Raw genomic sequence first — 26,096 nt, 5'->3', positions numbered from 1 at the left:
TAGCTGCCATGTTTATCCTGCAACTAACACGGCATTTTGGAAAGCATTAAATGCGAGGGTGGGTCAAAAAGTTTTGCCTCCTGTGTCATTAAAAACTTTATGAACGAATATATAACAGCAGGAGTTGCTATAGATCATAGCCTGAACGTTCCTCTACACAAAACCACATAGGTTGTCTTTCAGAAGTCCAAACAGGTAAAACTCAGAAAGTTTCAGATCCAATTACTTGAATGACGTTAAAAAAGCTTTAAAAGCATGGGTCACAAAGCAAAACCCTGAATTTTTTCAAAATGGTTTTGATGCCTGGGTTAAATGATAGAGCACATGTGTACAAACTGATGGTGACGATGTTGAACGGTAGTTTTGAGTAGAGGTTAGTTCAGGCTATGATCTGTAGCAACTTCTGCTATTATATGTTCATTCATAACGTTTTTATGACACAGGAGGCAAAATCTTTTGATCCACCCTCATACATTTAGAGATGTATAAAGGACTAGCAACTCCTAAAATAAATCCAAAATACGCATCAACTGTAACCCTCATTCTGAAAGATTCCCTAAGGCTGGAGTCGAAGAAAGGTTTTAGATTTAAATTGTAATTCCCTAAGCGACTGCTACCTGGGAGAACTGGGAAGCCCTGGCCCTTGAGCGCTCCAGCTGGAGGTCAGCTGTGACCAGCAGTGCTGCAAAATTTGAAGAGGCACAAATGGAGGGTGAACGAGAGAAACGTGCCAGGAGGAAGGCACGTCAAGCCAACCCCGACTGAGACCGCCTTCCACTTGGAAACCAATTCCCTCACTGTGGGAGAAGATGCAGGTCAAGAATAGGGCTCCATGGCCACCCACGGATCCACAAGAATACTGGTCATGGAAGACCATCCCTACTTGTCCAATGAGGGATCGCCTAAGTAAGTAAAGTAAGTAAGTAAGCTACCTGGGAAAGTGAGTTAGTAAAGAGGAGGCTCACTTTAACACAAACTTTGTGCACAATTATAGTAAAACAACTCAGCTGATGCCAGTGGAAGGTGCTGTCATCCCCTTTCTTCCATATATCCCATCCCACATTATTCTAGAGTGCCCTCTTCCTCCCAGAAAACCGCTAGGGAGGCTGTAATAAAAGTGAGGTTTCTATATGCTCCCCATAGGTATCTATGGCTTTTAGCCCAGGCACACATATGCCATCCATAGTCAACTATGCCCAGTCAATAGGGTTATTGGCAAAAACAATGAGCAATGGGTTTCAGGAGACTGAAATGACAACAGCTCATATAAGACAACCTCTGGAAGGTAGCCAATGAACTTGTGGAATGTAAAAACCACAAGATGCTATTACTGCAAAAAAACAGAAGTTCTGAGAAAACAGATTAGACCAAGATAACAACTATTAGACACACAAAGAATCTCCAAATGTGGAGGCACTCTACTGATGTTCATCAGTTTCTAGGGAAAATATCAAGACATGGTTATTCTACTGCATAGTTTAGTTTCCTTAAGACATCTAGATAGGAACTGTAACATCAGTTCAAAGGTTCACCTAGTTCACTACAGATTGAGCATCCCTCATCCAGACATTATTAAACATGTTATGTATAGAGTTACCTTCAGGCTATGTGTATAAGATTGATGTGAAACATTATGTACGTATATGGAAATATAGGCATTCCAAAATCTGAAATCCCAAACATTTTGGATAAGGGATACTTGATCTGTATTCTGTATCTAGGTAAGCAACTACTTTATTCTTTTTTTTAAAGAACAACACTATATTCATGAAAGAATATACAATTCTTACCTTTAATTTCTTGTTTAGCTTGCAGCAAAATCGATATAACATAGCCAAGTTTAAAGGTCCAAAATCTGCATAAAAACTAAAAGAAATATACACCAATGATCAAAACACTTGTAGTTTTAAGCCATTTGTTAAACTAGTTAAATATTTTATGGCCTACTATTTGAAAGCCCAAGTCTCCCCTACAAATGGGAGCAACTACATCGCCACCATGACCAATACAGAAGCACATATGTGTTAGAACTAGAATCAGAACATACTGATATTACAATAGCCATGTAAAACTAAATTCTGCTCTATACTTTGCTCTGTAATTCAAGGAACTGCAGGCAAAGAAATTAGTTGCAGCCTTTAACAAAGAAATGATGCTTGTGGCACGTAGATAAGCTGTGGGACCAGATGTAATTGGATCCAATGGCCCTGCTATGACTGCTATGAACAACTTTTCAGGACATACACAGCCAATATAGTTACAGATAGTTTTTAAATTGATAAACTAAACTCTATAGCATTATGAGTTTAGATGCATTTATATTCCAGATTACACCTAGGTTTTTTTTTAATCCCAACTTTTCTACAGTCAAAAGTAAGTATATCCAGAAAACAAAACCCTTTATAAGGAAAAATGTGCATGCTTTCCTATTTTTTAAAGTGTTCGACATCATAACACATATAACACATATAACACTGAGTGCATCTATATTATAGAATTAATGAAGTTGGAGGTCACATTAATCTCCATGGCACAATGCTATGGAGTCATGGGAGTTGTGGTTTGAGAAGGTTTTTAGTATTCTCTGTCAAAGATTGTTGATGCCTCACCAAACAGCTCCCATTATTCCATAGCATTGAGCCATGGCAGTTAAAAGGGTGTCAAACTACATTAATTCTGCAGTGTAGGTGCATCAACAGTCAAGATTAGTTCTGCCTTTCCCAGGTTTATTGATATAGTACTATACTTTCAAACAAAAGTGACAGAATCTCATACTTGCAATCTAAGTGCAAATCAAACAGACTGACTATATTCAGACATACATGGACATATCACACAAGAAAGCCTGTCAGTCAGTTCACGAGTTACTGAAATAATGGAAGGACAATGGAGAATGACAAATGCATTTTCTGTTCATCAACTGAGACAATTTTGCTTTTGTGAAGATCATTCAATTGAGGAGATGAAATTTCACTTGAGTAAACACAAGGTTACGTGCTATCTTGATGCTAAACACAATGATAATATGCTAACTGAAAAATAATCTTTGGTTGTAAATTGTATCTTACACAGATTTATCTGACAATAACTCTCCTTGATCTCTGTGGGTCTTACTTCTGAGTAGACAGTCATGGGGCTGGACTTATCCCTAGCGTGCAGCAATAATATGATAAAATACCAAACCTAATATTGTTAAGATTGTGTTGTCAAAAGCTTTCATGGCCAGAATCACTGGGCTGCTGTGAGTTTTCTGGGCTGTATGGCCATATTCCAGAAGCATTCTCTCCTGACATTTTGCCTACATCTATGGTTGTGAGGTCTGTTGGAAACTAGGCAAGTGAGGGTAATATACCTGTGGAATATCTTCAATTAGGCAAGAGTTATTTCTCCTACCCGACATTCCACAGATATATAAAGCCCACTTGCCTAGTTTACAACAGACCTCACAACCTCTGAGGATGCCTACCATCGATGTGGACAAAATGTCAGGAGAGAATGCTTCTGGAACATGGCCATACAGCCCCGAAAACTCACAGCAACCCATTGTCAATATTATTTGGGGTGTGCTGCAATGAACCACTTAGTAATCCTGTGTATACAATGCTATGAACTTGGGACATCTCAATTCAATTCCCTATTTGGTACTTTCTTGTCTTCTCTCTCTCTACACTACTTTTTAACCACTCCTTCCCTTCCACAAGCAAACTTGTTAGATATTTAACTGTTTAAACTGAAGATACTAGACAAGTGGTTCTCAACCTGTGGGTCCCCAGATGTTTTGGCCTTCAAATCCCAGAAATCCTAACAACTGGTAAACTGACTGGGATTTCTGGGAGTTGTAGGTCAATACACCTGGGGACCTACAGGTTGAGAACAATGGCTTCAAACTACAGGAAAGGAGATTCCACCTAAACATTAGAGAGAACTTCCTGTGAGCACTGTTCAGCAATAGAACTCTCTGCTCCAGAGTGTGGTGGAGGCTCATTCTTTGGAGACTTTTAAACAGAAGCTGGATGGCCATCTGTCGGGGGTGCTTTGAGTGCAATTTTCCTGCTTTTTGGCAGAGGGTTGGACTGGATGGCCCACAAGGCCTCTTCCAATTCTACGACTCTATGATTCCAGGGAGAAATCAAGATGTAAAGTTATAAAAAAAAATGAATACCACCTCACTGTTCTGCATGTGTTAATGTTATCTCTTTGTCTTACCCACTGTATTTGTATTGGACATGTCACAAACATGTGCTTGTATATGACATGATGGACTCTATTCCAATTCCCAGAATTTACTGAAATACAAAAGCCACAAACTATAGGAATAAGCCACAAACTATAGAAAATTGATGGATGCCATGGTTATTCTTGCTTTCACTTTTCAATAACGCTTACAGAGCAGAAGAACCAAAAAAGAAACAATTTAGATTAGGGATGGCCATTGTGCAGCTCTCCAGTTGCTCCTGGATTGCAGCTCTCAGCATTATATTTGGCAACAGCAGCTGTGAGTTTCAGGCCAGCAGCACCTGGATGTCCACAAAATTCTTGTTTCTATAACCAAAAATAGCAAGGCTCAAACAAGCTAGCATGCATTGTTTATTGTGCCAACCATTATACATTATATTTAAATGTCTCCTAACTGCATGGAGCTAGTCTTATTAGTAATGCAGGTGCTTGCTCTGCAACAACACAACATAATAGTAAATTAATCCCAAAACTCTCATTGGTAATAATACGTTATATGTGACCCTCTTTCACAGGTAGCAGCTCACGTAGCTGTTTAGAGAGACTGTACAGAATCTAGAAACAAAAAGTTGAGAAAATGTAAAAGAAACTATTTTCATAGTGAGGAGAAAGGAGTTAAGGCAACCATCAGCTATCCCAAAATGGAGCAAACTTAAACCAACTACAGAAATGTGTTGGCCAAATGAACGCCTATTTTGCATTGAGCAGTCAAGTGTGATATGCCAAGCCTAGCTCTGCTTGCAAGGCATAGAACAAGAGCTAGCATTCTTCTTGAAGAATAAGCCAATTACTAGTTCCCAACTCATTAATTAGTTACAAGTCTAAGTCAGCCCTGTATCTGCCAATCGCTTTTTCAGCTTTATTTTCCACCACTTTATTATGTTAACATTAAAGAAGGAAGCAAAGACATTTAAGTCATCTTCCAGCTTAACACAAAGAATCATTTTCAACATTTCAACAGGTTTATCTTAAAATATAGTAGTAAGACTCTTCAGCTTTTCATTTCCATTTGGCAATATACAAGCTCATTCATTTTTCTTGGCATGACAGGTTCCGATGTTTAAACATAAAATATTTAATTGGACTTGGCACAGCTGCTGCAAAGAGCTGAAATAGCTGGCATTTGAGACATGGCAGTCACCATACAAACTGGAGCCTGCATTACCAAAGCAGTCCTGCTGCCAAAAAGGCAGTTACTTTAGTAGGAAATATGGGAAGAAAACAAATGCAGACCAGCAGGACCATTATCAAAATCTGGTCACAACACATTTTTCGTTGCATGCAGAAAACAGCACATATGATCAATAAAACTGTAGCAAACAACTTTTCAATTTGAATTTGAAAATATGCAGTAGGATGGTAGAAGCTACAATTTAAAAATACATAGCAATGTTCATATGAATTTCATCGAAGTGTAATGATTTAATGTAAGTATCAATTAGAAACGATAACACATCTGCCAGTGTTAAATGCAGGCAAAAAATACAGAAAACAACAAAGCAAGGAGTGGCAAATCAGCTATTTCTAACCCTTTCTGACCCAATGCCTTGCATACCTAGTCAAGGGTGAGTCTTTGCTAGGAATACAATTGTACCCTGCCTTCAAAGATTCAGCAGGAAGCACATTAGTGCTGATTTGTTCTGAATACATTCAGCCAAATTCAGAATGAAGAGTTGAGGTTTTTAAAGTTACCATGTAACAGACCAAAAAAAAAAAGTGAAATATTTAGTTTTCTGCCCATTCCTTTTGCTGTCACCTTTTTTCTGCTTTCTGTATGCCAGATTACTGAATTTAGAATGAATATTTTTCCAGCATTGAAAGTTATTTGGTTTTGTATTGTCTGGAAGCTTCTACATCACAAGTCAAAATGTTTTCTATGTTTGCAGTAGAATCTCACTGGACAATGAGGATCTGGAATTCATTGCCCGGTGAGATTAGGAAAGACCCCGCCTTATAAACCTTCAAGAGGGATCTCAAAACCTGTTGCGCCTTTTGAGGGTAGCCATACAACCATACACAGTTGCTCCCCCTTAATGTTTTGTTCCCAGAGTATATTTCCCCCGTTTGTATGAAGGCCTATTTTTACGACCCCATTTCTTTATGAGTTTCTCCCTTACAAATAATCTGTTCCATTCCTATCTCATTATTATTATTATTATTATTATTATTATTAACTTTATTTATACCCTGCTAACATCTCCCGAAGGACTCGGTGCGGCTTACAAAGGCCAAGGCCCTCAATAAAACAACAGCATAACAAATGCAACAATAAAACTCATAAGGCAAACCAATAAACATTAAAGAAATAACAGTAAAACATCAAAACAATACATCATGACACATTTAAAACTAGGGCCGGGCCAAATGTAATGAATAAATTAAAAAGTGCTGGACATGACAGATGAAATGTAAGGATTTTAGGGTAGGTGCGATGTGCAGGCAATCTTAAATCTCTGGTAAAGTGCATTTGGGACATGATGCCAGGAGTTTCCTATTCTGGAAAGGCACACTGGAACAGCCAGGTCTTCAGGCTCTTCCTAAAGACTGCCAACGTTGGGGCTTGTCTGATGTCCTTTGGGAGAGAGTTCCAGAGTCGGGGGTCTATCTCACCCTGAGTTTTTAGTACTTTATCTTGCACATGTGGCCCGCTCATTGTCACTGTGATTGTGAATGATTTTGTTTTGCATTTTATATTATTTATTGTATTCACGTGTTTTATGCATTTCACTGTGTTGTTGTTGTGTTTTGCTTTTTATTTTATTGTAATGTGCTGTTGGGCTTGGCCTCATGTAAGCCGCCCCGAGTCCCATTGGGGAGATGGTGGCAGGGTATTAAATGAAGATAATAATAATAATAATAATAATAATAATAATAATAATAATTGTCTACTGGATTATACTAAAGTCATATTGCAATGTATGGCCATATGGATTCTGTATCCAAAATTTCTGTATTCATGGATTCCACCTTTCAAGGTTTGAGAATATTCCTCCCCTCAAAAAAATTTACAAAGGAAACCTTGATTTTGCCACTTTACAGAAGGAATACCATTTTACTATACTACTGTATATATAATGGAACTTGAACATCTGGAGATTTTGTTATCCATGGGAAGTTCACCAAACCATGAGCGAATACTGAGGGTCCACTGTAATTCTGCTGTGAGACAAATTTCTGAGTCATTGTAAATTATGCTTCACTCAGCATCTCTAAGGGCCGACAACAATTTAATCAAAACTAAGCCATGCTTGGGATGATGGAAACAATCAACTACTTGAAAACAGTAGCCATACCAATGCCAAGTTCAATAATGAGAACAGAGAATAACACTATGGTTTGGATAAGTAGGGAATGTTGCAGAAGTATTTCCCCCCATTATTTTCTATTTTTACCCCCAAACTGGGACTCAATATAGTTTATAAATGAAGATGAATACAGTACAGTTAAAAGAACAAAATTAAAACAGAACCAAACTATTAACAATATCCAAATAACTTGACACAGAGGCAGTAAAACGATAAAAATCTACTTCAAAACCATAGAATTAAAACAAGAGTCAGTAGGACGTAGTGCTTCCAGGACTCTGGGAAACCAGGATTTGAAACCTCACTCAGCTATAGAAATTAATTGGGTGAACTTGGACCAATCACAATCTCTCAGCATTGTAACTAAAACATTTTGTTGTGTAATTTCAAGTAGTTTCTAGCTTATGGTGACTCTAAGACAAACATATCATGGGAATTTATTGGCAAGTTTTGTTCAGGACTTTGATGTCTTTATGCATGGCTAACTAGAGATTTGAACCCTGGTTCCCAGAGTTGCAGTCCAGTGCTTAAACCACACCATACTGGCCTCTCATTGACTAAAATATCCTCAGTGCTAAAAGCTTATTGGGATGAAAAGAGAGGGGCCCATTTTACATGCCACAGCAAAGGAACTCCAGCAAAGTAGAGGAGCCTTCTGAAGATGGCTGGGTATCCTTTGGACCTGCTTAAAGGTAGCTACTTTGAACATCCATCTTCCAATTATACTAAGGCTGGTGTTTAAAATTCACTCTATACCTGTGTGAATCATAAGCACTTAATAGTATTTTGTAATCAGAGAAGACTCCAAACATTTGGTGAAGAATGATAAAATTCAGCAAAGTTACGGAAATGGAACACCTTTTGAATGATTTTAATCCCAAAAAATTAATCCCTTAAAAAAGAAATTGATCTCAAGGACTTCAAGGACTTGTTGTCATGTTGTGTCCGTCATATGATGTCCCAAGCGGATTTTGCCACCCATCTTATCGCACCACATGCACTCCAAAGCATCCAAGAACTGGCCCCCTTTGCTGTTGTTGTATTGTTGGTGATGTCATTGTTGTTGTTTGCTGCTGCTAATGTTGCTGTTGCTGAAATATGTGTATTTGTTATTTTTATTATTCTTTCCCCATTCCTAATATGGGTACATGCTACAGATAACAAATAGTAGACAGGTGGATGAAGTACTGTGCATAGGCTTAAAGTGTAAAAGGAAAAATAGGAAAGAATTGAGAAAAAATATAGCACTGCTTGCTCAAACTCTCTCTAGCTTCTTGGCATAAGGGAATCAATAGATTGAATTTCTTAGTTATACAAAAGCTTCAAGAATAGCAAAGTTTATGTAATTTAGGTTAGGGAAAATGCAACTTATTCTAAAGTATTATTTATTTATTTATTTATTTATTTATTATGTCATTTTTATCCCACCCATTTCAGCCCAAAGGCAACTCAGGGCGGCATACAGACCAGCAACAATTAGATGCCGTATATATAAACATACATATGTCGGTTAAAACAATTAAATCACATTCCAATACATATAAAAACCATAAAAACGATAAAAGCTGTAAAACTATAGCTATAAAAGTCTATAAAAACAGTGTTTTCCAATCCAGTTCCTCATACGTTTACATCATCTTTAGCTGTTCCGTATTCATATTCCAATTGTGTTTATTTGATCAAATGCCTCAAAAAGCCATGTTTTCACTCTTTTTCGAAAAGTACACCAGTTTTGGTTATTTTTTGAAGCTTTGTATAACTAAGAAATTCCACCTAAATTCACTAAAATGTCACTAACAAAGTGAAGGGTTTTTTTTAAAGATTACACTGTTTTTGTTCTTTGATTAAAATTAGTAAAGTGAGCATTTCATCAAACCTGTATGTGATTTGACAGAGCAGAAGTACTTGTTAAGAAGGGGAATTATGGTTCTGTACAGTTTTGTTAAGGTAAAGCTAAAGGTTTCCCCTTGACATTAAGTCTAGTTGAGTCCAAATCTGGGGGGTGGTGCTCATCTCCATTTCTAAGTCAAAGAGCCGGCGTTATCCATAGACACCTCCAAGGTGATGTGGCTGGCATGATTGCATGGAGCGCCATTACCTTCCCGCAGAAGTGATACCTATTGATCTACTCACATTTGCATGTTTTCGAACTGCTAGGTTGGCAGAAGCTGAAGCTAACAGTGGGAGTTCACCCCGTTCCCGGATCTGAACTGCCAGCCTTTCGGACAGCAAGTTCAGCAGCTCAGCAGTTTAACCTGCTGCACCACCAGGGGCTCAGTTTTGTTACTGACATTAAAAAAATTAGCTGTACTGACTTTTGAATCTATCCTGATGTTAGGATGCTACAATGGCCAACTTAAAAGAACAGTTTTCTCTATTGTTTAAGAGGTAGGAAATGAGTTGTACAACACAGACTATTTTGAGTTAACCAAAATAGTTCTTAAGTTTCGATCACGACATAAATTGCCATCATTAAAATACATTTAAGAACTGCAAGTTTTAAACCTGCATTTCCGGATAGATAACCAAAGATGGAATCTTTGTGTGACTGAGAAAAGCATTCTGGAGTCTTACTGGTGGTTTAATTAGCATAATTACTTATATACAAAAAAGAACAAAAGAGATCAAGGAAAGTGGGCTGAAAATAACAGGATCGTGCCTTAGTCAATATCTGACATACTGAAAAATTCAATCAATATTCTGGGGTGCTGTGTTCTCTTAATGTAACACTCAAGCAGCTCATTAAAAGTCTTAATAATGATGCAGTCATAAGAATGATTTAACAGAACGAGTGTCTTTTACACAAGAGAAGAATTAAGGCCTTATTGCTTTAAGACGCAGAGGTGGCAAAATTAATATGCTTTTTGTATTTTATTTCTGTTACTATTCAAAAAGCTTCTGGTACCAAAAGCCTGCCTCATGAGGTTTGTTAAGCAATTTATCAGAGCTGAGGTGATTAACATGACAATGTTTCTATTGTCCCTTTCCCAGATCTTCTTCTGTATAATCTTAACAATGTAATTGCATTTTAATTTTGCCATTTTTATTTCACACTATTTTCATCTGGCTTCCAGAAAATATAACCAATATATCCTATAATAAATAATTAATAAAGTCAAGCAAAACTAAATGATGCCTGAGATTATGAAGCCTGAAAGCATAATAAAATATTGATTTGGAAAACTCTCATATTCAATATCACATTATGGATTTTTCTGAGCACACGCATGTATATAAACAAAATGAAATGTTACTATATTGTGTTATAGTAGCATTTCATTATCACCTGTCACCTTACTGAAACTATGCATGCTTTGGACTACAGAGTTATGACCGAGTTTCTAAAACTTTCACTCTCATGTTTAAATTCTCTACCCAAACTTTGTCACATCACCATTTTTCCAGGTATGTTTGCATGGTTGTTGTAACATGCAGCAACTTTGACTTACATAAAATTCATAGTTAAGAACAGAGGTGAGATAACAGGAAGTGACAGAAATCTACCCCTCAGAAGGGAAATTCACTCCTGAAAGAGTTATCATGGGGGAAAGGTGTCTCTACTGAAGCTTTATCGCCAATGTTTGGTTCCACAAGAAGCCAGATTTTTTAAAATCTAATTTTGACAATGACAGAAAGTGAGGTGAAGTCTTCTGAACAGGGGCACAGACAGCAAAAGAAACACCACAGGGGTATTAACTCTTCCTTATGCTATCTAAAGCATATTGTGTGTGTGTGTGTGTGTGTGTGTGTGTAAAGGTAAAGGTTTGCCCTTGACATTAAGTTTAGTTGTATCTGACTCTGGGGGGTGATGCTCAAATCCATTTCTAAGGATTTAAGAGAGATATTGACAAGCTGGAATGTGTGCAGAGGAGGGCGACTAAAATGATCAAGGGTCTGGAGAACAAGCCCTATGAGGAGCGGCTTGTTTAGCCTGAGCATGTTTAGCCTGAAGAAGAGAAGGCTGAGAGGAGATATGATAGCCATGTATAAATATGTGAGAGGAAGCCACAGGGAGGAGGGAGCAAGCTTGTTTTCTGTTTCCTTGGAGACTAGGACGCGGAACAATGGGTTCAAACTACAAGAGAGGAGATTCCATCTGAACATTAGGAAGAACTTCCTGACTGTGAGAGCCATTCAGCAGTGGAACTCTCTGCCCCGGAGTGTGGTGGAGGCTCCTTCTTTGGAAGCTTTTAAGCAGAGGCTGGATAGCCATTTGTCAGGGGTGATTTGAATGCAATATTCCTGCTTCTAGGCAGGGGGTTGGACTGGATGGCCCATGAGGTCTCTTCCAACTCTTTGATTCTATGGTGAAGAGCTGCCGTTGTCCATAGACACCTCCAAGGTCATGTGGCCAGCATGACTGCATGGAGCGCCGTTACCTTCCCGCCGAAGCAGTACCTATTGTTCTACTCACATTTCCATGTTTTCGAACTGCTAGGTTGGCAGAAGCTGGGCCTAACAGTGGGAGCTCAACATGCTTTCTGGATTTGAACTGCCGACTTTCCCGTCAGCAGGTTTAGCAGCTCAGCAGTTTAATCCACTGCACCACCAAAAGCCCTACACACACACACACACACACACACACACACTTGGCAGGAGTTACACTTTAATAATGTAACTGTTCCAACTTACATACAAATTCAACTTAAGAACAAACTTACAGAATCTATTTCGACTGTAACTTGGGTACTGCCTGTATTTGCCTTCTTTCTCTTTTGCTGAGTGACAATATACAAAGTCTCTCTTAACAGGTAATGATGCATTCACCACTTAACAATGTTTAGATCACAAAAAAACGATTTTAAGGAAATGTCATTGTGGAGTAAAATGCAAAAAAAAGAGCTCGACGTCATCCTTAATGCTCAAAAAAAGAAGACTCTTAACAGCTATATGGTTGCCTCTTCCATCTCAATCTCATGTATGGTTCTTCAGATGTAAATGCTATCAAGTTAAATAGAGCTTACTCCCTGATCAATAGACACAGGATCACAGGCTAAGGCGGGACGTCCTGTATGTTACCTCCTTCCTTCTACATATGTTTCCCTTTTCCCCTACTCCCCTACTGCTTGCTTCAGGAACTATGCTCTCAGCCAGGTTTCCATCAAATTGCTGACCATCAACATTCCTTATGACTCAGTGCATAACCACCCTGTTCAGTGAATGACATTAACCTAGTAATCTATGACATTTGGTTGCACCAGCAATAATTAATGCAACTCTTACACAAAAGTGTGAACATCCTCATGTATTTATATAATGTGAGTTAGATATCTCATTTGTAAATGGCAAACATGGGCCTGAAGCCAGCAAGATTAACTCAGGGTCCATCTACACCAGCGTTTCTCAACCTGGGGGTCGGGACCTCTGGGGGGTCGCAAGGGGGATGTCAGAGGGGTCGCCAAAGACCATAAGAAAACACAGTAGTTTCGGTTGGTCATGGGGGTTCTATGTGGGAAGTTTGGCCCAATTCTATTGTTGGCGGGGTTCAGAATTTGATTGCAGGTGAACTATAAATACCAGCAACTACAACTCCCAAATGTGAAGGTGTAGTTTTCTCAAACTCCACCAGTGTTCACATTTGGGCATATTGAGTATTTCTGCCAAGTGTGGTCCAGATTCATCATTGTTTGTGTCCACAGTGCTTTCTGGATGTAGGTGAACTACAACTCCTAAACTCAAGTCCAGTGCCCACTAAACCCTTCCAGTAGTTTGTCACAGGAGTTCTGTGTGCCAAGTTTGGTTCAATTCCATCACTGGTGAAGTTCAGAATGCTCTTTGATTGTAGGTTAACTATACATCCCAGCAACTACAACTCCCAAATGACAAGATCAATTCTCCCCCAACCCCACCAGTATTCAAATTTGGGTATACCGAGTATTTGTGCAAAATTTGGTCCAGTGAATGAAAATACATACTGCATATTAGGTATTTATATTACGATTCATAACAATAACAAAATTACAGTTGTGAAGTAGCAAAAAAAAAATGTATGGTTGGGGGTCACCACAACATGAGTAACTGTATTAAGGGGATGTGGCTTAATTAGGAGGTAAATCCAAAGATTAGTCAAACAAACTGAGTCAAAACCAGAATATAGGAATGGAACAGAGAGACTAACGCTGCTGCTTGCACAGGCGGAAAAAAGGAACTGGTGCTACTGCCCCACCTGTGTCCTATATGTATTATGGGGAGGATGGGTGGGGCCATAGCCTTAAAGGTATAGAGAGCTTGTTATAGGGTCCAAGCTGCTACGCATGCACAAGAATTGCTACCATATCTGCGATTTCACAGAGACCGCACTGAAGAACCACTGATCTACACTAATTAATGTAATTTGAGACCACTTTAACTGCCATGGCTCAATGCTATGGGATCTTGGGAGTTGTAGTTTGGTGAGGCAGCAGTACTCTTTGGCAGAGAAGGCTAAAGTTCTTGTAAAACTATAACTCCCATGATTCCATAGCATTGGGCATAGACATTTGTTGTGATAAACTGCATTAATTCTACTGTGTAGATATGCTCACAGTTAACAAGTGGTATGCAACCATTCTTATTAATCATCGTCTGCAAACTAAACCAAGCAAATTCATACATAATTTTAATAGCAATCAAGGTATGTAATTTTTTTAAAAAAACCTCTTTTTCACTGATGCCAGATATAACGAACCTTTTGTCAATCACTATTATTAAAGCTGCAGGAGCCCCTGCACAGTGGGTTAAACCCTTATGCCGGCAGGTCTGAAGACCGACAGGTCAGAGGTTTGAATCTGGGGAGAGCATGGATGAGCTCCCCCTGTCAGCTCCAGCTCCCACTGCGGGGACATGAAAGAGGCCTCCCACAAGGATGGCAAAATATCAAAACATCCTGACGTTCCCTGGGCAACATCCTTGCAGACGGCCAATTCTCCCACATCAGAAGCGACTTGCAGTTTCTCACGTTGCTTCTGACACACACATACACAATGAGATGTTGAGGACTTGTGTTTTATTGTTTTTATTGTCTCTATTGTTTTAATATGGTTTACATTAGATATTAATGTTTAAATTATATTTTATTTTGTTGGGGGCATTGAATTTTGCTGATTGTAAACTGCCCTGAGTTGCCTCCGGGCTGAGAAAGGCGGTATATAAATATGGTAAATAAATAAATAAAAGCTGCATTTCTATACACCTCTAGTTGGGAATAAATCCAGTTTATAACACTGAAATCTACTTCTGAGCAAGATGTATTGGACTCTAAATCTCCACTAAATGCCAAGAATTCTTACTTAATTGAAACCGATTCAATGGCTTCTACTCTTAAGAGAGCCAAACAGTCTAGTGGGCTCTGAGATTTCCTTTGCTAAAGTTCTTCGTTCCAAGTGATCACAGTGCTGCTGACCAGCCAACTACACTCAAGCTATTATTGCAGTAGTATTATTAGCAACAACTTTACTGCAAATCCCTCCCTTCTGTTTGCCCTAGATTTTGCATACTAAGTAAGGTCCTCCTCTGCCAAGATTCCACGGCTATAAAGGGTTTGGAAAAGGGAACTGCACGGCATGGATGTGCAATGTTGCAACCTAAAGGGTTGTTGTCAAAGAAAAATGGCAATACTATTTTCTAAAAATAACCCCCAAACTATCCTTTTCCATTCTCTATGGATGCAATGGCTGCCTTGTTTTGCCGCAGGCAATATAAAGACAGGTATAACCACAGACCATTAACCAAGAAAAATTGCACAGAAACAACAGCTAATGAAATAATGTTTTGAGTTAAAAATACCGTTTTGAAGCCAACTTAATAGGAGCTCTCTTCCTATAATCCAGAGATAATCCATTTTAATATATGTGTAATGCTGCAATTAACCAGCAGTAATGCGACTATCTCGCACTTGACAGATTCCTAGATGGATGGCAGCTGCCTCTTTTTTAAAAAAAATATATATTAATAATCTAGGTACAATATATGTCTAAAAGTATTTTGGGCATAGGTATACTCAGATTGGGTTGCTGTGAGTTTTCCAGGATGTATGGCCATGTTCCAGAAGTATTCTCTCCTGATGTTTCACCCACATCTATGGCAGGCATCCTCAGAGGTTGTGAGGTATATTGGAAACAAGGCAAGGAAGGTATATCTGTGGAAAGTCCAGGGTGGGAGAAAGAACTCTTATCTGTTGAAGGCAAGTGTGAATGTTGCAATTAATCACCTTGATTAGCACTGCAATGCCTTGCAGCTTCAAGGCTGGGCTGATTTCTGCCTGGGAGGATCCTTTGTTGAGAGGTATTAGCTGGCCCTGATTGTTTCATGTCTGGAATTCCCGTTTTCTGAGTGTTGTTCTTTAGTTACTGTCCTAATTTTAGAGTTTTTTCAATACTGATAGCCAGACTTTGTTCGTTTTCATGGTTTCCTCCTTTCTATTGAAATTCTTCACATACTTGCGGATTTCAATGGCTTCTCTGTGTAGTCCAGTGGTTCTCAACCTGTGAGTCTCCAGGTGTTTTGGCCTACAACTCCCAAGAATTCCCAACCAGTTTACCAGCTGTTAGGATTTCTGGGAGTTGAAGGCCAAAACATCTGAGGACCTACAGCAGTGGTTCTCAACCTGGGGTCCCCAGATGTTTTTGGCCTTCAACTCCCAGAAATCCTATCAGCTGGTAAACTGGCTGGGATTTCTGGGAATTGTAGGCCAAAACACCTGGGGACCCACAAGTTGAGAACCACTGACCTACAGGTTGAGAACCACTTGTGTAGTCTTACATAATGGTTGTTAGAGTGATCCAGCATTTTTGTACTCTCAAATAATATGCTGTATCCAGGTTGGTTCACCAAGAGTTCTGCTATGGTTGACTTCTCTTGTTGAATTAGTCTGCAGTGCCTTTCATGTTCCTTGCTTCATGTTTGGTGGTCCCTACACAGACCCATCCACAGCTGCATGGTATACAGCTGGACCTTCCACAGATATATAAACCCCACTTGCCTAGTTTCCAACAGACCTCACAACCTTGAGGATGCCTGCCATAGATGTGGGTGAAACATCAGGAGAGAATGCTTCTGGAACATGGCCACACAGTTTGGAAAAAGCACAGCAACCCAGTAATTCCGGCCATGAAAGCCTTCAACAACACATTATACACAGATTGTCTTTTACAATAATAATAATAATAATAATAATAATAATAATAATCAACAACAAGATATAAAACTGATGAGTAAAAGGAGTTTGCTTAAAGACCTAGCCGTCATAATTTAGAAAATCTACCGTTACTAACAGTAGGCTCAATATCACAAGCATCAAGAATGAGTAAGGATGGACAGAAAAACGTAAGATTTCTATTAGTAAACAAAGTGGTCATAAAGATTATTTCTGGGGTTTAATAAATAACACATGCATAATATATATCTTAGCTATACATCTGGCGATCAAGTATTTCACCTCACTTTGACCTTTGGTTGCTTGTATATGAAAGAGAAGGAAAGAAGCAACTTACACCAATCACAGGCGGAAAAGGAAGAGCAAGAAAAAAAATCCAGCACACACGTCAAATGAGAAAATGAAAGCAAGCAAAAGCTTTGCAAGGAGGCAACCCAAACAGGCAAGGGAAAAGGGAGAGAAATGAACTTACTTTTCATAGACCAGCTCCTCGTCGGTACAGAAATAGTGGGTGTTAACTGTGCTTTTGGGTCTGTTCCGTAAAGTAGCAAAATAAAGTCGGTCTGAAGAGGGGGAAAAGGGGGAGATGTTTAGAGTAGCAATGAGCTGCTTGTGTCATCTCTCACAATTCAACGTGAGCATACCATTTATTGCAACACCCTCCCTAGACAGAAAATGAAGTTTGAAGCTGGAAAGTCCCAACGGAAAGGTGATCGGATGAACGGAGGACGAATTCATCCCAATAGTTTACTCGAGAACGAACCAATACTTATGCAAAGGGATCTTGTAACAACCTTTTGATATTGAGAGAAAGGAGCTCTTTCTTTTCAGTCTCAAAGGCAGTCTTCTCGGTTAGTTTCAACTTCTTTCTCCCGGTCTCAAATATGCGAAAAAGATCCCTCTGCATAGTGATCTTCTAGGTAAAACTCTTGAAAACAGACACTGAGGATGCAATGAATGCAGTTTGGCACCTCTCTAACCACCATTACTCCATCCTATGGAATCCTGGAAATTGTAGTTTGGTGAGGGACAGAAGCTCTTTTTTTAGAAAAGGCTTAAAGGTCTTGTAAAACTACAATTCTCAGTATTCTCTAGCATTGAACTAGATCAGGGGTCCTCAAACTAAGGCCAGAGGGCCAAATATGGCCCTCCAAGGTCCTTTACCCGGCCCTCACTCAGGGTCAACTTAAGTCTGAAACTACCTGAAAGCACAAAACAACAACAATCCTATCTCATCAGCCAAAAGCAGGCCCACACTTCCCACTGAAATAGAGCAGTTTATATTTGTTAAAATTGTTCTTCATTGTATTGTTTTAAAGTGTTTTTTGCACTACAAATAAGATATATAGTAATGTGCATAGGAATTCATTCATGCTTTATTCAAATTATAATCGGCCCTCCAACAGTTTGCGGGACTGTGACCTGACCCTCTGTTCAAAACCTTTGAGGACCCCTGAACTAGATAGTCAAATTACTTAATCACACTAGAAAATAAATCAACTTAAAATCCAGTTTCTGCCTCCTGCATAATTCTGGGGTTTGTAGTTTAGTGAGGCTGTTAAAAGCAATTCCCTAAGCTACAAACCCCAGAATTATGCAGGAGGCAGAAATCAGTTTTAAAGTGGAATCATTCATTCTCTAGTGTGATGAGACCCAAAGTGGTGTCAAAATGCATTCATTCTACAGTAGGCATGGGCAAACTTCAGCCCTCCAGGTATTTTGGACGTCAGCTCCCACAATTCCTGGCCTCAGGCCCTTTCCTTTTCCCCTCAGTCACTTCAGTGGCTGAGGGGGAAAAGGAAGAAGCCTGAGGCCAGGAATTGTGGGAGCTGACGTCCAAAACACCTGTAGAGCCAAAGTTTGCCCATGCCTGTTCTACAGTATAGATGTACTTTGCTTTTCAATCAATTTAGGAGACGTTACTGTGGGCCTACATAAGATGTAGTGTGGAGAAATGATGGCAATATCATTATTAAATAAATACTATTAATACCATTTCTAACACCACCATCAATAATAATAATAATAATAATAATAATCTGTCAGAAGTGCTTTGATTGTGTGTTCTGATATGGCAGGAGGCTGGACTGAATGGCCCTTGTGGACTCTTCCAAATTTATGGTTATATTATTCAATTTCTTTATATTTCCGCTTCCCTCCCTTCAATCAGATTCAAGAGAAGCGCCCACAAAACTTCCCAATTAATAATAATTTTATTTCTTACCTGCCTCTCCTCATGGCCCAGGCACGTTACAACATAGCAAACAACACATAATTGCATGTGTTTTTAAAGGAAGAGTTATATTGTATGCACACAATTTTGCCAAAGAGGGAGAATTACAGGCAGTGCGCAAGTTGTGAACAAGATAACAACAGGACAGCATAGAATCAAGAATCACAGAAGGGAATCCAACCCAGTCAACGAGAACAAGAGGAGTGGCGTAGTTGTGATGTATCCACATGCATAGCAGGGGTCTGTCCCTAATTTTTAATTAGGTAAAATTAAACTGAATTTGTAAGACAGAACAGGTGAATTTTTATGTGTAACTCCAGCCATTTATATAAAGAGGAGGGGGGGGGGTGTTAGGTTTGGATAGCATAGAGAAAGGGTTAACACCCCTGCAGTGTTTGTTTTGCTGCCTGAGCCCCTATTCAGAAGATTTCCAATTTCCCTTCACTGGGTTGTTATGAGTTTTCCGGGCTGTGTGGCAGGCGTCCTCAGAGGTTGAGGGGTCTGTTGGAAACTAGGCAAGTGGGGTTTATAAATCTGTGAAAGTCCAGGGTGTGAAAAAGAACTGTCTGCTTGAGGCAGGTGCGAATGTTGCAATTGGCCACCTTGATTAGCATTGAATGGCTTTGCTGTTTCAAAGCCTGGCTGCTTGCTGCCTGGGAGAATCCTTTGTTCGGAAGTGTTAGCTGGCCCTGATTTGACTCTTGTCTGGTATTTCCCTGTTTTTTTGAGTGTTGGTCTTTATTTAGTGTCCTGATTTTAGAGTTTTTTTTAAACTGGTAGCCAGATCTTGCTCATTTTCATGGTTTCCTTCTTTCCGTTGAAATTGTCCACATGCTTGTGGATTTCAATGACTTCTTTGAGTAGTCTGACATGCTGGTTGTTAGAGTGGTCCAGCATTTCTGTGTTCCTGAAAAATATGCTGTGTCAGCCATAGCAGAGCACCTGATGAACGAACCTGGATACCCCTGTTCTTAACTGTAAATCGTTTTTAAGTCGGATGTTAGTAACTCGGGGACAGCCGGTAATTCTCTCTTGGGCAATTATATGCATAGAATGCAGTTCAAACAGTATTTAACACATACAGAATACAACCCACAGTACAACAAAAGTCAAACCTTCCCTATGGTATCCAAAGTGTGTGCGTGTGCTTGCGTGTATGTATATGGATGCTATTACACTTTTAAAAGGTACCTCTTCCAACTTGCATACAAATTCAACTTAAGAACAAACCAACCCACAGAACGGATGTCGTTCGTAACTTGGGGGCTGCCTGTATACCATTCAGTGTAATACCCCCCCCCCCCCAAATGGAGAGGCAATGCAAACACCAGGGTGTTAACCCTTCCCTATACTATCCAAAGCATGTGTGTGTGTGTGTATAATACGGCTAGTGTTACACTTTTAAAAAGGTACCTCTTTCAACTTGCATACAAATTCAACTTAAGAACAAACCAACCCACAGAATGGCTCTCGTTCGTAACTTGGGGACTGCCTGTATACCTTTCAGCACAATACCCACCATAGAGGGACAATGCAATTTGAAGCAAGGAAAATCTCCACCAGGGTGTTAACCCTTCCCTATGCTATCCAAAGTGTGTGTGTGTGTGTGTGTGTGTGTATAATATGGCTGGCGTTACCTATTCCAACTTCCATACAAATTCAACTTAAGAACAAACCATCCCACAGAACGGCTCTTGTTCGTAACTTGGGGACTGCCTTCCCTATGCTAACCAAAGTGTCTGTTTGTGTTTGATACGGCTGGTGTGACACTTTAAAAAACTACCTGTTCCGACTTGCATACAAACTCAACTTAAGAACAAACCAACCCACAGAACGGCTCTCGTTCGTAACTTGGGGGCTGCCTGTATATCATTCAGTGCAATACCCTCCATGGAGGGGCTATGCAATTTGAAGCAAGGCAAACTCCACCAGGGTGTTAACCCTTCCCTATGCTATCCAAAGTGTTTGTGTATAATATGGCTGGTGTTACACTTTTAAAAGGTACCTGTTCCGACTTGCATACAAACTCAACTTAAGAACAAACCAACCCACAGATCGGCTCTCGTTCGTAACTTGGGGACTGCCTTCCCTATGCTATCCAAAGTGTTTGTGTATAATATGGCTGGTGTTACACTTTTAAAAGGTACCTGTTCCGACTTCCATACAAATTCAACTTATGAACAAAGCAACCTACAGAACGGCCCTCGTTCATAACTTGGGGACTGCCTTCCCTATGCTATCCAAAGCGTGTGTGTGTAATACGGCTGGTGGAAGTACCTGTTTTGACTTCCATACAAATTCAACTTAAGAACAAAGCGCAGCTCTCGTTCGTAACTTGGGAACTGCCTGTATACCATTCAGTGTAATACCCTCCATAGAGGGGCAATGAAATTTGAAGCAAAGCAAACTCCACCAGGGTGTTAATCCTTCCCTATGCTACCTGTTCTGATTTCCATACAACTTCAACTTAAGAACAAAGCGACCTACAGAATGACTCTTGTTCGTAACTTGGGGACTGTCTGCATTCAGTGTAATACCCTCCATGGAGGGGCAAGTCAAACTCCACCAGGGTGTTAACCCTTCCTTATGCTATCCAAAGCGCGTGCGTGTGTATAATACGGCTGGTGTTACAGTTTTTAAAAAGTACCTGTTCCGACTTGCATACAAACTCAACTTAAGGACAAACCATCCCACAGTACGGCTCCATGGAGGAGCAATGCAATTGGAAGCAAGTCAAACTCCACCAGGGTGTAAACCCTTCCCTATGCTATCCAAAGAGTGTGTGTGTGTGTGTAGGGCTGGCGTTACACTTTTAAAAAGTACCTGTTCCGACTTGCATACAAACTCAACTTAAGAACAAACCAACCCAAAGAACGGCTCTCATTCGTAACTTGGGGACTGCCTGTCTCTGCCTAACAGAAGTGGGACCTGCCTTGGAGGAGGCGGGAGGGAGGGAGGGAGGCCAAACTCGAGCGGCGCCTTTGGAGCAACTTTGGGAAACTCCTCTGCCCGGGGGCGTCTGAGGGGGAGAACTGGGTGGAAGTTGGCTCACCTTTGAGGAACTCGGCGGCTCCCACCAGCTGCTCCGAGGCGGCGGAAGGCGGGGCGGGCTCCATGCGGAAGAGGGCGCGGAGCTGTGAGGAGGCGCGGGAGGAAGCCGCCTCCGCCGCCGCGCTCATGGCTGCGTCTGCCTCCCGCTTCTCCTCCTCCTCCTCCTCCTCCGCCGCCGCCTCCTTCGCATCCTCCTGGGGCAGCCCGAGGGAAGGAAGGAGTGCGCGGCTGGGCTGGGCTGAGCCGGAGGGAGCGCGAGAGAGAGGGAGGGAGGGAGGGAAGGAGGAGGCTCTCCCCGCCTCCGCCCCGCCCTCACCCGCCTTAAAGGGACCGCCGCCCCGTTACCAGGCACCCGGGAGGCCGCCGCGGCGATGGCAACCGCGTTGCCGGGGCTTTGTTACATACAGAGCGGAGGGAGGAGGAGGAGGAGGAGGAGGCAAGCCCTTCCACACAGCTACATACAATCCACACTGAACTGCATCATATGACAGTGTGGACTCAGATAACCAAGTGCAAAGCACATATTGTTAGATATTCTGGGTTATAGTGCTGTGTGGAAGGGCCCAGAGAGAGAGAGAGAGAGAGAGAAAGTCTGAGGGGAAAGGGACCTGTCAATCTCCACACAGGAACTTTTTCCCGCCTTTCTTCTTCAGGCCCCGCCTCCCGGGGTTTCCAAAGAAGGGCCCTGACTGTCCAAAGCCACACAGATGAATCAAACCCCACATGATCTGCTTTGAACTGGAATATATGGCAGTGTGGACTCAGGGCCCTGCCACACAGCCCTAGATCCCAGAATATCAAGGCAGGAGATCCCACATTATCTGAGTGTGGACTCAGATAACCCAGCTCAAAGCAGACATTGTGGGATTTTCTGCTTTGATATTCTGGGTTAGATGGCTGTGTGGAAGGACCCAAGTATTTACTTTGAATTAAACAGGATGGCTTGAATTGTAGAGTGGGGCCCCTTCCACACAGTTGTACAAAATCCATAATGAACTGGATTATATGGCAGTGTAGACTTAGGGCCCTTTCACACAGCCACATAACCCAGAAAATCAAGGCAGACAATCCACAATATATGCTTTCAACTGGGTTCTCTGAGTCCACACTGCCATATAATCCTGTTCAAAGCAAATATTGCGGATTATCTGCCTTGATAGGGAGCCCCCGGTGGCACAGTGGGTTAAAGTACTGAGCTTGTTGACCGAAAGGTCGCAGGTTTGATTCTGGGGAGTGGTGTGAGCTTCCGCTGTCAGCCCCAGCTTCTGCCAACCTATCAGTCCGAAAACATGCAAAATGTGAGTAGATCAATAGGTACTGCTCCGGTGGGAAGGTAACGGTGCTCCATGCAGTCATGCCGGCCACATGACCTTGGAGGTATCTATGGACAACGCTGGCTCTTCAGCTTAGAAATGGAGATGAGCACCAACCTCCAGAGTCAGACATGACTGGACTTTATGTCAGGGGACAACCTTTACCTATCTGCCTTGATATTCTGAGTTATATGGCTGTGTGGAAGGGCCCTTAGAAGAGATCAAATGAGCCATCTAGTCCAACCCCGTCATGCAGGGAAAGCATAATCAGAGCACCCCCAGCAGATGTCCATCCAGCTTCCACCACACTCAGAGAGTTTCACTGAGGGCCCTTATACACAGAAATACATCCCAGAATATCATGGCAGGTAATCCACAATATCTGATTTGAACTGAGTTATCTGAGGGCCCTTCCACACAGTTGTAGTTTTACAAGATCTTTAGCCTTCTCTTCTAGAGAGTGTTGGTGCCTCACCAAACAGCAACTCCCGTAGTATTGAGGAATTGCAGTTCAAATGATGTCAAACCACATTAGGTCGACAGTCTGTGTGCCAAAAATAAATACTGGCATTTTCTCAACTTTTCAAATGTACAGCTGGAATTTATAGAGCGTCTTTATATCTTTTTAAATACCACAGTTGAGTGCAATGACTTCAGGGCAGGGTTGGCCCGTCATATTTCCTGAAACGCCTCAGATAGAAAACCCCTAAATAAAAATGGTTGTTGTGTGCCTAAGGCAACCGCACCTTATGTACACCTTGCGCACACACCTCAGGGTTATAAATTGTAGTTATAGAACTCCAATATGCTGATGATAATGTAGCCTGTGCTCATTCAGAAGATCTACAAGCCACTCTAAACACCTTTGCAGAAGCATTCAAAAAGCTTGGCCTCTCACTGAACATCGAGAAAACCAAAGTGATTTACCACCAGCCAATCCCTCTCCAATGCCAGAAATACAGCTTAATGGTGTAACATTAGAAAATGTTGGCCATTTTCACTACCTTGGCAGCCAAGTCTTCACAAAAGTCAACATCGATGCCAAAATACAACACCATCTGAATTCTGCGAGTGCAGCATTTTTCCAAATGAAGCCAAGAGTCTTTGAGGATGAGGACATTCGTAGGGATTCCAAGATGCTTGTTTATGAAGCTAAGCTATTGTCCTTCCAACTCTGTTATATGCCTGTGAGACATAGTTCATCTACAAACATCAGTTTCGACTTCTGGAATGATTCCATCAGTGACACCTCCCAAAAACTCCTGCAAATCTCTTGGGACGAAAACAGACAAATGTCAGTGTCCTGGAAGAAGCAAAGACCACTAGCATTGAAATGATGATCCTCCACCATCAATTTCACTAGACTGGCCATGTTGTCTGAATGCCTGATCATTGTCTCCCAAAGCAGTTACTCTACTCTCCACTCAAGAACAGAAAACGTAATGTTGGTGATTGAAATATGGGCTTAAAGCTGATCTTTAAAAATGTGGCATAAACACTGAAAACTGGGAAGCCCTGGCCCTCAAACGCTCTGAGGTCCGCTGTTACCAACAGTGCTGTGGAATTCAAAAAGGATGAAAGGGAGAAACATGCCAAGAGGTGACTGCTTTCCATCTGGAAATGTATGTCTCACTGTGAAGGACCATGCAGATCCAGATTAGGTTTCTACAACCACTTGTGGATGCATTGCCAAGACTTTCCCCTTGGAAAACAACCATACTCGGCCATGAAGGATAACCTATGATGATGGCAGCCACAAGACGGCACTATTAGATTTTTCTAATGCCAAGCCCGAACAACAAATTACAATAAAATAAGATACAAATTGCAATAAAGTAAACAACATAGCATTAAAATATAAAACATATAAACAATATATACAAATCATAAAAAAAAGCAGTAAATCAAACATAATAACAGTGAGCGGGCTGCATCTGCCAACCTAGCAGTTTGAAAACATGCAAATGTGAGTAGATCAATAGGTACCACTCCGGCGGGAAGGTAGCAGCACTCCATGCAGTCATGCCGGCCACATGACCTAGTCGGCATCTATGGACAACACTGGCTCTTCGGCTTAGAAATGGAGATGAGCACCAACCCCCAGAGTTGGACACAACTAGACTTAATGTCAAGGAGAAACCTTTACCTTTACGAATCATTTTAACTTGTAGTTAAAATGCTTTGTAATTGATGAAATTGGATAGTATTATTTTGACAGCTGAAGCTGAGACAGTACAATGAGATTCAGTGAATGTTTCCTCAGCAATTCGTTTTACTGAGTTTATTTGGACACCACTCCCAAATCATCTTGCAAAGTAGTGCAGCCCTGGTTGTCATCTGAGCATCTATGTATTCTTGATTAATCTTGAAGTACATCATAATTTTTCATTTAAAAAAGGCAGGAGATCCCTGAGATTTGGTACTGCATACACAGACATATTTGGCATAGTTGATAACAAACCTCACAACCTCTGAGGATGCCTATAATAGATGCAGACAAAATATCAGGAGAGAATGCTTCTGGAACATGGCCATACAGCCCGAAAAACCTACAACAACCCAAACCTTATATTTTACTTTTTAAATGGAAAAGTAAAGGCAGGCATCCCGATGTCGTGGCGAAGCACAGGATAAAACTCTTTTCCTACAAAGATCTACCTCAGGGTTAATCACATTTTTGCCAGCCTGTAATTAACAAAGATCTACAAAGGCCCCAGTCTCCCCAAGGTTATTTATTTTCAAAGAAAAAAATCCCACAAGCTACTTGAGATGCTACCGCAAGAGGCATTATGCTTCAACACCACTCGTTTAGTCCCAAGCTGACT

General features: G+C 40.8%; 1 protein-coding gene across 3 annotated transcripts in view; it reads right to left on the bottom strand.

Annotated features, from left to right (window-relative positions):
- The window catches only part of CDC14A (cell division cycle 14A), a 119,838-nt gene extending 97,615 nt beyond the window's left edge, over positions 1-22,223 (bottom strand). For all 3 annotated transcript variants that reach the window (XM_067467765.1, XM_060774011.2, XM_060774013.2), the window contains exons 1-3: positions 21,960-22,223; positions 17,147-17,237; positions 1,791-1,866 (exon numbers count right to left, since the gene is read on the bottom strand). In XM_067467765.1, the coding sequence (XP_067323866.1) occupies positions 1,791-1,866; positions 17,147-17,237; positions 21,960-22,086 (294 nt within the window). In that variant the 5' untranslated portion in view covers positions 22,087-22,223. The remainder of the gene's footprint in view (positions 1-1,790; positions 1,867-17,146; positions 17,238-21,959) is intronic.
- Between the last annotated feature and the right edge of the window lie 3,873 nt (positions 22,224-26,096).

This window comes from Anolis sagrei, chromosome 4, assembly GCF_037176765.1.
Source record: "Anolis sagrei isolate rAnoSag1 chromosome 4, rAnoSag1.mat, whole genome shotgun sequence".
In the NCBI taxonomy this organism is placed as follows: domain Eukaryota; kingdom Metazoa; phylum Chordata; class Lepidosauria; order Squamata; family Dactyloidae; genus Anolis; species Anolis sagrei.
The sequence above is the reverse complement of the archived record's forward strand: the minus strand, read 5'-3'. Positions and strand labels throughout refer to the sequence as shown.